This window comes from Furipterus horrens, unplaced genomic scaffold (assembly GCF_987537825.1).
Source record: "Furipterus horrens unplaced genomic scaffold, mFurHor1.1.pri manual_scaffold_5, whole genome shotgun sequence".
Classification (NCBI taxonomy): Eukaryota; Metazoa; Chordata; class Mammalia; order Chiroptera; family Furipteridae; genus Furipterus; species Furipterus horrens.
In genome coordinates, this window is record NW_028327175.1 from 198,594,001 (window position 1) to 198,607,856 (window position 13,856).

The 13,856-nt window shown below is 45.1% G+C and overlaps 1 protein-coding gene across 4 annotated transcripts in view; it reads right to left on the reverse strand.

Annotated features, from left to right (window-relative positions):
* The window catches only part of PLEKHA1 (pleckstrin homology domain containing A1), a 38,118-nt gene that overhangs the window by 8,276 nt on the left and 15,986 nt on the right, over positions 1 to 13,856 (reverse strand). For 2 of the 4 annotated variants that reach the window (XM_090278729.1, XM_090278732.1), the window contains exons 5-8: positions 9,343 to 9,440; positions 5,101 to 5,226; positions 3,578 to 3,721; positions 1,632 to 1,700 (exon numbers count right to left, since the gene is read on the reverse strand). In XM_090278729.1, the coding sequence (XP_090134855.1) occupies positions 1,632 to 1,700; positions 3,578 to 3,721; positions 5,101 to 5,226; positions 9,343 to 9,440 (437 nt within the window). The remainder of the gene's footprint in view (positions 1 to 1,631; positions 1,701 to 3,577; positions 3,722 to 5,100; positions 5,227 to 9,342; positions 9,441 to 13,856) is intronic. The other 2 variants (XM_090278731.1, XM_090278730.1) reach the window with 1 other exon arrangement.

Consider the following 13,856-nt stretch of genomic DNA (forward strand, 5'->3'; position numbering starts at 1 on the left):
CTGAGAGATTGGCAGTTTCTTCCTCCGCCCCAACCCCCACAGTCAGAAGCAATGAGGTTTGACTGTCCCCGGTGCTCGGACCATGGGCTATGCGGTCTGGTTTGGTGCTGGGAGTGCTCCCCAGATGTCCCTCCCGACTTTTTAAAACGTGTGACTGCGCTTTCCGCCGGCCTGCTGCTGCCACCACCACCACACCGCGTCCTCTCCAACAAACATCACTGACTGGTTTTGGTTCCCAGTTCCCTGAACAGTGCGCCAGGGCCCCGTAGAGGAGCTCAATGAACGTCTGCTACGTGAATGACTGACTCTTCCCAAGAACACTGGAATCAAAAGCGACAAACCAACCTGCCAACAAGCACGTGAGCAGCCTCCTGAGACACCAAGGCTGATACTTTTTGAACCAAGTAACTCATACTTCCAGCTAAGGCTCTGAGAATCTGAAGTCCAGGAAAGGCTCCCATGCTAGAATGGCTTTTCTCGGTGCGCTGTGTCATTTTTCACTCATTGAAAAGCACCTATTGATTATCTACCAAGTACTAGGAGCTTTGTTCATTAAAGGGCACAGAAAAAACCTGCTCTGAAAGAGCTCACATAGTTACCTGGTAAAGACAAGCATGCACGCGATTACAGAACAGAGTGAGAAGTGCTATGATAGACGTGGGAATCAGGTACCATGACAGGTCAAGAGAAGCACTTAAGCCAAGTCAGAAGCTTCCCAAAAGAACAGACACCTGCAATGAATCTTAAAATAACCTCTTCCTATTTTCTCGTGCTCTGTTGCCCAATACATCAACCACTAGCTACATGTAACTATTTAAATTTAAATGATTAAGTATTAAGTATAGTTTTAATTTTAAAATTAAATAAAGTCAGGTTCCCGAGTCACACAAGCCGTATTTCCAGTGCTCAAAGACCACATGTAGCTAGTACAGCTGGCCAATGCTCACACAGAACATTTTCATCAGTGCAGAAAGTTCCACTGGACAGTGCTGTTCCTGGGCCTTCATTCAAATAAAGCAAATGGTTCCCCTCGCCCAAAGGTGTCAGAGAACAACAGGAGGCAGGCCAAAGGTGTAAAGTATAGCATTACATTCAATTTACCCAACAATCTATTGCAAAACACAGGTTATGTGGCAATATTTTAAATAAGGATGCTACTCAAACCAATGAAAGAGGGAATTTCAATCTTTTGATTCTACCTTCAGATAGAACAAAGCATCTTACATGAATAAACTGAAAAGTGAATCTAACAGGAAAAGAAAATGTGAAGAAGGGGTATGGGAAAAAGGCAGAAATAAAGAGGGCTAAATGTTGACTTTTAGACTTAATTTTTCCACCATCTCCTCCACTGTCCCTTTAAGGAAATTTGTAGACTGGTGGATTCAGATATTTTCAATTTTTTCAAGGTGGAATATCTTAGAATACACAATCTTTTTATTTAAGGTATATTTAATAAAAATACCATTAACCAAAAGCATCACAACAAAAAAATGAATTGTACCTACCTCTCAAAACCAGATTTTAATTATTTTAAAAACAGGAGAAGACATCACATATATATGCATACAAAATGATCCCAGTGAAATACTTCTCAGACACTTAAAAGCAACATTTATGACAGAGCCACATACCAGCTCAGATTTGAAGTAGCCTATTGTGTTTTCATCCAATTGGAAATATCTTCTCTTCCAGTTTTTCATCTACCAGAGAGGAACACAGACATAAGACTTCTGTTTCTACGAATGTCAAATGTTAATAACCATTTAATTATTCTGAAGTGAACCCACAAATGGAAATGTCAAGCACTGAGAAAACTCACCCCCCCCCCCCTTAATGAGAAGACATATGAAACTTCATTTCTTTCGCTCCTTAGGCCCTGAGCTCCTATTTCATCCTTGGTGGCTGGCTTTTAGCTTTTATCATGATTTATAATGTAGTTTCATGTTTTTCATGCTCTAAAAGTTAAAAAAAGAAAAACAGCACTTCCCTATCCTCCCCACCCCCACCCCCATAAAATAAATGCTCTCAAGAGTTCAAAAGCAAGAACAGGAAATGTTATTAAACCACATCAAGTTTCTCTGTCTATACTCAGAAAACACATGAGTCTTCCCACAGATACTTTATACTTAGTAGTAAAACAATAAATATTTTAAAAAGTGAACCTACTTCATACAAATATTTTTTTTGTCAATAAAAGATAGTTTTTGTGAAAGCATTTCAATATCTCAAAGGGCTGGTTGGTATTTTGGACTTAAGAGTAAAACACAAAGAAAGGAACATCTCCTGGCCCTGGCCGGGCTGGGTAGCTCAGCTGGTTAGAGTGTCGTCCTGATACACCAAGGCTGCAGGCTCCATCCCCACTCAGGGCACATACAAGAACCAACGAATGATGCATGAATCAGTGAAACAACAAATTTATGTTTCTCTCTCTTTCTCTCTAAAACCAGTTTTAAAAAAATGAAAGAAAGGAGGATCTCCTAAAAAGCCCTAACACACAAGTGAGTCCCAGCTGGAGGATTCTGACTGTCTGCAGATGCGGGAGAGTGAGGAACCTTCAGCTCACCTTCATTTCCCTTAACCTAAAGAAGGTCCAACACTCAGGACTGGAAGAACCTTCCCTGGGCTGACCGAAGCTAATGAGAAGTGACGTGAAGTGAGAGCCACTGCCAGGAGCTCTGGCTGGTGGGGCTGCGTGGACCGAAAGGTCGCAGCTTTGATTTGGTTTGACTCCAGTCGGGGCACAGGCCTGGCTTGTGGGCCAGGTCCCCAGCCGGGGGCGTGCCAGGGGCAACCTGACCAAAGTTTCCCTTCCCCTCTTTCTAAAAATAGATAAAATCTTAAAGAAAAAAAAAATGAAACTGCTGGTAAACTTTTAGTATTTCTTCACTTACAGAATGATCTTTTTTGAAAACTCTACTTCCTTACAAAATTCTAAAGCCTTAGATCGCACAGAAAGAACGACTTACACTTCAGAAAGGTGCTCTGGAACCTCAGAACCGCGGGCCGATTTACTGGCCCTTCCCCCAGCACACCCGGCCACCCCTAACGGTGCTCGCCGAGGGCCAGGCGCTGCGCTAGGTGTGCGCCCTCCTGGCTCCGCCTTCCAGAAACCCTTCTGGACGGGAGGTTTTATAACACGCCTTTCCTTCAAAAGCAGCTGAGGCACCGAGAGGTGGAGCGGCCCAAGGTCACGGCGCTTCTACCTGAAGTCGGACCACACGAGGCCCGCACCCTGGACTCACTCCCACCCTCTCCTGCCCCGGCCCTGGCCTGCTCTTTCTCAGACCCGCTCCCAGGGGGGGTGATGATCAATAGGAAAACCTTCTGAAACAAACAAAGCCATCAGGAAAGCGCGTTGGAAACTGAAGGTCAGTGGTAACGAGCGTGGGTTCACTCAGCTGCTCACAGGCCGAGGAGACAGCAGGGAGCTATGAACACGGAATAACCCACTCCTTCTCCTGACCCCTAGCATCTGGCCCCCCACTTGGGGTCTTTCACAGAACGAACGACGTGCACACGGAGTGTGCTGCTCCCCACTTGTTTCTCACCACTGCACATGCTCTGTCGGGCTACTCACCACCGCCCCTTGCTTTACACAGTACCCAGCCTTGATAACCGTGCTGTCGGAAGGCGGCCGCGGCGCGAAGTAAGGAAGGTGGCTTTGGGACCGTTTCAGATGATTTCTGTCCACACTCTCACCACAGTCATTTACTTCTTCCTTCTAAAATGAAGCAAAAAAGAAAGCAATTCTCTTCTTGTGTTTAGTTTCAAAGCATACTTTGTAGTGCAGCATAGGAAAGTCAATAATATTGTAATAACTGTATGGTGCCAGTGGGCACTGGAAGTATCAGGGGAATCACTCTGTCAAGTATATGACTGTCTAACCACTTTGCTGTACACCTTAAACTATTACAAAATAGCACTGAATGCATACTGTAATAGAAAAAAAAGGGCTTTAACTTGAAGAAAAAAAGGCATACCGACAGGTCATGCAATCCTCATGGAAATCGCTAAGTTAGGAGCACGGATTTGAAAGTAAAAAGCTTCCTAACTCATCTGAGATACTGAACCCTAACCTCCCCATCACTGATGAAACCACAGATTTGTACTTGCCCTGGCCTGCAGAAGTCCCTCCGCCGGTGCCTTTTGTGTATGCCTGTGGTGGGGGTGGGGTGGCGGTGGGGCAGTGGGGGTTTAACTCTGCATTTTGAAATAATTTATAGATCCACAGAGTTATTTTTTTAATGTAGAGGAGGCCCTAAGTACCCCTCAAACCGGTGCCCCAAACAGGGAGACTGGCTAAGTACAGGGCGTTCTCAAAGCTGACACTGCAGCCCTGGCGGGTGTGGCTCAGGCGGCCGACCATCCTTCCTCAGAGAGGGGTCGCCAGTTCAATCCCGGCCAGCGCACACGCCTCGGCTGCAGGTTTGGTCCCAGGTGAGGTGTGTATGGGAGGCAACCGATCGATGTGTCTCTCCCTACCTTCCCTGCTCTCTGAAAAGAAAAAGGTGAAGAATCATTTTTGATGACTTGAAAAATGTTTGATATTAAGTGAAAAAAGATGTTTACAAAATACAGCTGGCCCCTGAACAAGATGGGGGCCAGAGACACCCAAAAACTTAGTTGTCCCTCAGTATCTGCAGAGGATTGGATCCAGGAATCCGTGCATATACCAGACCCCACAGACCCCCATGTGAAGTGGTGCGGATCAATGCAGGCAGCCGGCCCGTGGCGTCCATGGACTGCCAACCACGCATGGAGAACAGCACAGGTACTGACTGAAAACAATCTACGTATGGATGGGCCCATGCAGTTGAAACCTGTGTTGTTCAAGGTCCGACTATATCTCCATTTCTAGGGGTAAAAGTACATAAAAGAAAGGCTCAAAGAAAACACAAAACGTGAAGTGTTGTTTATCTGTGATTTCTAAGTTTTTTACAATAAACACACGTTTGAAATAAGAAACAAGTATGTAAGTTTTCTGTATTAACTAACAACTATACGGTATTAATTCAGAAGAGGTGTTGTTTCAGTTTTGATGCCAATATTGAAATAAACATACAGTGTGAAATAACCACCCAACGGAAGTCACGTTCTTACCTGCGTGGGAGTAATGATGGGCACACCACCAACGATGTCGGTTCTGTAAGACACCTGCTTCTTCCCACATTCCCCCTGGCGACTCGGGTTTTCAGAATGAGGCTGTGAGTCTGACTGCTTTGGTACCTGAAACAGTAAGTCAGTCAAACGAACGGTTTTGCAACCAGCGTTCCATACGACACCCTCCCCTATCACAGAATGTCCTGTTTGAACAGCCTACTTCCATAACCTCACACACGTGAAAACCTCCGACAGTGCCCAGGAACGTGCACGGAACAGCACAGCGCGCAGGGCGCTCCCTGGGCAGGTGCCCCCCCCCCAGCCCTGCGCGCTGGGCCGCCCCTCCCCGCAGCAGTGGGACCGCTGCTCCGAGGCGTCAGGCAGCGCGCGGCGGCACAGCTCAGCCCGCGTGCCTGTCGTGCGCACTCGGTCGCTGCACTGCGCCTGTCCATCGGGCACTGAACGCCGCGCCACGGCTCTGCTGTCCCCTTTCCCTTCCCTGCATTCCTGCCCTGACCCGGGCCTGCTCCTGAGGACAAGGTCAGTGGCATATTCAGCACCACTACCTTTGGGACAGAGTCTATTACTGAAAACACCCTGAGTATTCAATAAATGCTGGACGACTGACTCGTAGATGAATCTAAAGGCAGGAAAAAAAAGTATAAAATACTTATAAACTGGAAATCAAAATGTTCCAGATAACTTAAAATTTATTAGGAATTTAAAAAAGAATTCCAATACCTATACCAGTGGTAAATAACTCAGGAATAAACAATGACTATTAATACATGAATTTCATATACAAACACCTCACTAAAGGGGAATCAAAGGCATTACAAATGTTCAACATACATTTTAGTTTTTCTTACGTGGCCTAATCAGGGACTAAGGCACTTGGTTAATTACTATTTTTGTCAATGGACTGTTTCATGTGGTCTATATATGAATTATAAATTTTTAAGGTTTGAATAAAACATAAAATATGGCCAACACCAATTACATGGTGTTATGATATGTAATCTCTCGACAGTGATTTAAAGGGCATCTGAGGACCTTGCTAATCAACCTACCAGAAAAATTACAACAAATACTACCAACAAGCACAGGAGGAGAGGGGCAAAAACATGTAATTTCAAATTAAATATACAGCTTGTCAGCCAAACAGTCAATCCTGCTGAGAGGGCCTGGCAGAGCTGCAGGGGAGGCCATTCACACTGCATTCAAAGACCCAGACAAACCATGTATTCTGATTGCAAAGCAGCGTGGTTTCAGCTTTCGGTGTGTGAGGTATCACCTGGGAACATCATTAAAAACTTCAGATTCCCAGCTCTGTCCCCAGAAATTCCGATTCAATTCACCTACAGTGCAGTCCACAAAAGTACACTTTTGAGCAAAAACACCGGTATTTTTGAGGTGGGTGTTTCATAAAACACACGCTGAGAAACACTGCCCCAAACCCTGGGCTCTTTTATGATGCTACTCCCACCAGGTCGGGGGGGAAGAGCGGGTACACGAGGCTTCGCAGAGAAGCTTTTTGCAAACCATTGGGCAAACCTGGCTTATGTGAGCTCTAGCAGAGCCCGGCCACACGTAAGTAATGTATGGACATAAAGAACTTGTCTCCTCTCGGGGCGTTCTGAAACTCCCTCTTCTCCTCTCTCCTCGGCCCTCAAGCCCAGCCCCCCACCCCATATTTACAGGACAATGCCCGTCACTCGCAGAAAGGAGAAAGGCAGGGAAAGGAGGAGAAAGGCCCTGAAGGGGAGTGCCTCCCGAATCCTTCTAAGGGTTTCCAGGAGGCTGCACGTGTCGGGGTGCTTTTTAAAGGCAGTACAACAACGGACAATTTTTACCTGACACGATTCACCTAAATACTTAAGTGGAAGGGCCACAAGGACTGGACTCCCAGAAACAATTCACTAAGGAAGCCATGATGTCTTCTAATGAACAGCATCGTGTATTTAAATTATTTTGACTGAGAAAATATGGCCAAGTTATCTCATTAAAAACAGAAAAGGGCATTAAGAGAATGTGAAAACCAGAGAGAAAACTTCCTGTTCGACTGCCTTAGTGAAATGTGCTGCTAAAAGGTGACCCATGGGAAAAGCTGGTCCCTCTTTCAAGAAGCTGAGAGCTTAGCCATCATGAGAATTTCCTAAGAAAAACCTTTAATATCCTCGGAAAAATATACTGAAATTTATATTAGTTTTTCCATATTCCATCTAGAAATGAGAGTATATTAAAAATCCTTGCCTGTGCCATTAATCCAATGCTTCTAATGTGTCCTCAGAGTAAAATGCTAAATGTAGCATAATTCCAACATTAGAATTCAAGAATTAACTTAGAATTGACTTTATAATTAAAAATCAGCTAAATTATAATCATCTTTTTCCCTAAGAAAAACAAGCAAAATACCTACGAATATAGTAACTTCTTTAAAAACTGTAATAAAAATCAGTCAAAATTCAGCCATTAAAATAAACAGTCTCAGTACAGGAAAAAAAAAAGCCTGCTGACCACTTAATGAGAATCAGAAAAGCGACTCATTCACCAGGCGGACAGTGTGTATCAAAGGCAGGCGTGGTTGCACTGCCTTAACCCAGCTTTAGTTAAAAGGTGAAAAGCCTGAGACCATGCACTACTTTTTCTCTAAAACGCTAAGAAACCTGTGCTGTTTATTACTGCAAATTGTAAAAAATGAATTAATTCCATGAAGTTTCTAGATATAGTCTTCCTAAGGAAATTTCCCAAGTAGGGAATATTTACTAGAAGAGTTAAAAACAATCTGTGAGCCTTGACCGAAGGGGCTCATTCGGTCAAGTGCTGGCCTGCAAATCAAAGGGTCACAGGTTCGATTCCCAGTCCGGGCACTTGCCTGGGTTGCAGGCCAGGTCCCCATTTGGGGGCACACAAGAGGCAACCACACATTGACGTCTGTCCCCCTCTAAAAACAAATAAATGAAGTCTTTAAAAAAATTTTTTTAATTGCTTTCTTGAAAGTGCACAAGCCTAAAATAACTCCTGCTTCATGTACAGAGGAGAGGCAGTGTGGGGGTGTCTTCTGTCATGTGGTAACAAGCTGTTCTCGTGCAAGACAAAAAATTTCAACGTAACTCTGAGAACAGCTTTAGTTACATTAACTCTACTGTGCTGTGGTGTAAATATGAAATCTAACATATGCTGACTTTCAGGGCATATGTTTTTGAGAGTAAGTTGTTTGGGGTCAGTAAAATAAATGAACTTCAGTAAAAATACACAGGCTCATATAGGAGTTCCTTCCTGACCCGTTCCACGTGGGCCTACTATGTGCTTCTCTACCAGTGTGTAAGGAGGAAAAACAAGTTTAACGAGGGACCGAACCTGTCTCCTCGCCGAGTTGTAAGCACTCTCTCAAGCCTGCTTCTGCTTTGGGGACAGGGAGGAAGGGAAGGGCTCTTTCCCGGAAAGCAGCGAGGCGCGTGCTCCCACGTGAGGCTCCGCAGCCACACAGGCTGGGTCTGGCTCCCAGCTCCGAGCCAGGAACCCTGTAAAAGTCACTCGATCCTTCTAAGCCTCATGCTGCCACATCATTTGGGTAAGACGTCGGTGAAAGCCTGGCACACTGTGAATAATCACCACGTACTAATGCTGACCAGAAACCCAGAGGAGAAGCCCGGGTCGGAAGCAGAAGCTGCAGCACAGCACAGGAGTGCGAGGGTGGCCAGCTCCGGGGCGCAGGGGAAAGGTGGGTGCTGCGGGAGGTGTGGGGCCCGAGACAGACTCCCCAGGGGCCACGGCGGCAGAGCCCTCTGGCTGCCCAGCTCTTCAGACCAGTCCCTAACCCTGCACCTCCTCTCCATGCCCTTCACCCCCAACCCCAGGTCCTGCCAACAGCAGTCCTGGCCATGGACGAGACGGGACTGCCTACCCTGCTCCTGGGTGGGTGGCAGGAAGCCTCTCACTCTGGGAGAGAACACCTCACGGTAGAACTCAGCCATGCGTTTCCCCCCAGAAACACCATCAGAAGCAGGGGCTCAAGTCCACAGTAACGTGGAAGGGGTTAGAAAGGCCTACGTGGGCTGACAGTAAGGGCCCCAGTTACCCTGCACAAGAAGATGTATTCCCATTATACACATTTGTCTCTGGAATAAACTTGGAATATGCAACCTATTGGTAATTAATTCAGTTAGTATTCAGGAGGCGTGTTTTCAAAATGTAAAGATTACATCCAGACATTAAAACTTTTAAAATACAAATACTTACTGTAATTTTTATAGCTTTGTTCAACACATTTACCCATTCTACTAGGTCCTGCTGATCATTAGCTTGTAGGAAATATTTCCTCATCCCTGCATTCATAACTGTTGAGAGAAAAAGATACACTACAACACATGAGATTTTGCACTTGTCTCTAAGTTTATGTTCATAGCAGTTGAAAAACCATGCTAGGTCCAATACTGTTACTCTTGGATTTGACAAAACGTTAAACCATATATAATCCTGCTATCACCGCTCGATAACACAGGTAAAATTCTTCTTCGTCGTGACCATCTTTTTCATTAAACAAAAATACAATATATTCAGCCCATCCTCTAATGATGGACATTTAGGCTACTTTCAATTTTTGAAATTACATAAAACATCCCAGTGAAACATCATATACAGACATTTCTCCACACTTAGGCTAGCGTTTCTATAGGATAAGTTCCTGAACACAGACTTGTTGTATCAAAAGGAATTCACATTAAAAATTCCCATAGATATTGGCAAATTGTTTTACACCCCTACCAAGTGCAGGCAAAGACCTCTTTCCCCAGCGGGTAACTCAGTCGGTCAGAGCGTCATCCCAACGGGCAAGGTCGCGGGTCTAGTCCCCGCTCAGGGCCCACACAAGAAGCAACCAACGATCCCTCAGTAAGTGGGACAGCAAATCGATGGTTCTCTTCCGCTCCCTCCCCTTCCTCTCTCTCTCAAACCAGTAAATAAAAATAAATAAATAAAAATAAATCGAAGAGCTCTTTCCGATTTCCCGGCGCTGCTTACACACCTGTCCTGGTGAAGTGCCTCGTTTTCAGCTCCAGGGCTCTGGGGCACAGACCTTCCTAGACGTTCCCACTAGCTCAGACCACGCTCTGCTGGTGGGAGGTGTGGACGGGACCCTGGCAGGTGGGAGGAGGGGAGGAGAAGGGACCCTGACAGGCTGACGCTCCTGCCACCCTCCCACAGCAGCGGCGGCAGCAGCACACACGCAGCTGGTCCGCTCCCCACAGCAGACTTGCAGTCCCAGCAGGGGACACGCCCTCGCTCTGTAGGGGCCCCTCCTCCAAAGGGTCTGGTGAAACCACCTGTCCCCCATTTCCTCTCTAAGGCTGGGGGCGGGAGCTGCTTCTAGCAATTGCTAATTTGTGGATCACTTCAGCATTCCTTCTGGGCCCTGTAAGCCTTCCAACCAAGCCCCAGGGTTTGAAATACCTGGCGCTGGGTGTTTTCCTGCCCAGACCCTGTCTGCTACTGCACTCCCTGACTACCTGATGGGTGAATAATCCTATCTTATTAAGTCTGGATTCTGAGTTGGGGGAGGTAGGAGAGGATCAAGAGGGAATAAATGGTGATGGAAAGAGACCTGACCTGGGGTGGTGAACACACACTACAGTACACAGATGATGTGTAACCCCAATACATTCAATTAAAAATAAAAATAAAAAACCTTACAAAATAATTTTGAATTTCACTGATAGTGAGACAAGTTAGTTTTATATGTTTATTGGCCATATGTATTTGTTTTTTTGAGCTTTGTGTATTTTCCTTACTCATATTTCTGACTTGTTCATTTATTGTTTATTGATTTATAAGAACTTTTATAGTAATCCTTCCTGTTTTATTTCAAGTGCTTTATCCAGTCTGTCATTTTTCTTTTCACTGTTCATGGTACCTTTTATCAAAGTTATCTTTAATAACTCTAGCTTTCATATCATATTTTAAATATCTCCCCAAGATTATAAAAATAAACATCTTTATCTTTCCAGCTCTTGTACATTTGCCTTATATTTAAAATCTTAATACATTTGGAACTTTTACGCCATTAAATTTATACATGCCCCTTCAGTGACTAAAGCAAAGACCACCTCTGCATATACAGTTGTCTACAAACTATCATACTCAACTCTTATACTAAAGTTTATTAATTATGTATCATGCGCATTTTTTAAAATAAACATTATTCTAGGAGCTGAGGCATCTGAAGAGCTACTGCTGCAATTTTTGAAACATAAGAGTTACTTTCAAAAGTCTCCATCAACATGACTAAAGGAAGGCGGAAATGAAGGCCCTCCAAGCAAGTTATTTCTCAAATGCACAAGATTTTGCAATTGGGACTGAGATCAAGACACTGACCCAGAGCTTATCTGAATTGAGATGAGGGTCTTAGGAAATAAAATTCCTTGTGAAGTGCTATAAAACAACTGGTCTGGAAACCAAAAATAAAATTAGAAGACTGTAAATCAGTTCTTTTATGTCTTACCAGAGACTGGAGAAATTATAAATGCCACAGATATAAATTAAGTTAGTAACTCACTCCTAACAATCAGTAAAGCATCATTTCATGATCTTTTTCTAATTGAGGCTGAAGCTGACCTCTCCTCATAATGGTTTCTTCATCTCAAAACTATTTTGGGCCCTGGCTGGTGTGGCTCAGTGGACTGAGTGCTGGCCTGCAAACCAAAAGGTCACCGGTTCAGTTCCCAGTCAGGACACAGGCCTGGGCTGCGGGCCAGCGCACAAGCAGCACCCGATCAATGTTTCTCTCCCTCCCTTCCCCTCCCTCTAAAAAACTAAATAAATAAAATCTTTAAAAAATATATGTAAAAAAAACATTGTTTTGGGCATCTGCCTAGAATACCTAAGCATTCCACCGGCTACAAAGTAAGTGCTTAATACATACATAATTTCTGAATAAATAACATTTATGTGAGGCCTTCTTTCATGGGAAGAAAGAGAGGCAAACATACCTCTAAAAACACTCTTAGAACACCCTGCCAGCCTGAATAACAATTTCTGTGCTCTAAACACCATTTCAGGGCAGGAAGGAACACAGTGACGTGATCGGGGCTGGGAAACCAGACCCCGGAGTCAAGTCAGACCTGGCTGGCTCGTGACCTACTAGCAATACCATCTCATACAATGATTGGGTCTCTCCGAGCCCCTTCCTTCTCCTCCACGAGATGGAGTACCCCCAGCCCCTCCTGGGCGGCTGGCGGTGATGTATGTAAAGAAACTAGCTGAGTGCTTGGGACAAAATAGATCTTCTTCATCACCATCATCACTTAGAGGCTTCCAAGAAAGCAAGCATCTTGAAAAATGTAAAGTAAATTACTGAGAAGTGTCATATTAGCCATGCTGGGGGAGAGACACGGGGAATGGAAGAAATAAAACTTCAAGTAATAATAACAAAAACAACTGTATGAGGCCTTGAAGTTGTTACGCTTTTAAAGCAAGGGTTTCATCGCGTGTAATGAACACGTCCCAGAGGCCTGTGTTCCCGCCACCTCTTCACTGAGCACCTCTTTATTTCATCTCAAATCTTTGCCGTCACAGTGAGTGTAACACACGGATAAAGCGTGAAGCACAAGATTAGCTCAACTGCAAACAACCATCTCACAACCGAGGACCAACTGCTTATGTTCAGATATGAATCAAATGATTACGAGACATTTTACTGTATTATTTCTTGGTCACTTTTCTCTATTCCCTCAATTCTTCCCCTATTAGTCAGGTGGTGGGTTTCCTTACTGGAACTTCTAATTTTCCTATTCCCTCCTATTACCTATTTTCATCTTTGTCCTACTTTCAGGTTTTCCTGACTTTTCTGAGTTTTGCATGGTCTCACGTTCCTTCTTCTATCTGGTAGTTGGTTCTCTCTCCTCAATGTCACATAATCTTGGGCTATCATTTCATACTCAAAGCCAAGGCCCTGCAGAACCGACTGGAGGCTCTCTTGAATCCATGTAGTGTTGCCAGCCGGTGGGCCTCACTGCGCAAGCTCCTATAGCAGAGGTGTCCAGATGGCGGTGCCCACGGCTCTCCTCCCCAGGGCAGCCCACCCACGTCTGGTGGCCCGACGCTGGAGCCAGACACAGTGTGCGGACGCGTCATGCAATCTCATTTTCAGTTTTGTACCTCAGCTCTCCCCTTCTCTGGGACTAGTATCCCCAAGCACAGACCCTCAATGAGCCTATTTCTGGAGATAATACAAACGCCACTTCTTACTGGGATGGGGAAGGGTGGCTGCCAGACCGAGCCAGAGGGAGGTAGGGGACTAGAGGTTATAAATCCCCGTTTTGGTCCCTCCTTGCTGCTGCTTCCCTGGACACTTCAGAACATTTTAACCATCTGCAATGTGTAGGCTTAATCTGAATCCTGATTGAAACAACTGTAAAAAATTAAGAGCAGTAGAAATCTACCTGCATCAACTCTCTTATCCACGCAAAAAACAAAAATATTCCTTCACCTGACGCGGAGTTTCTAGATGCTCTCTCATTTCTTACCTCATTAAAAATAAATAAAAAATAAAAAATCCCTGGTCGCCCACATTGCGCCCCGACTTCCGCCTGGGGTTCGCGTTTCAGCCTCTCAGCGTTCCCTCCAGCTGCACAGCGCCCAGCTCCCGGTGCACACCCTGCTCTTGTCCCCTGCACAGCTCTGCCCACGAGGTCCTCCCACCTCTTGTCCCCAGTGGTAAAGGATGAGCAGGGTTAGCAGGCCACCGGCTCAAGGGTTTC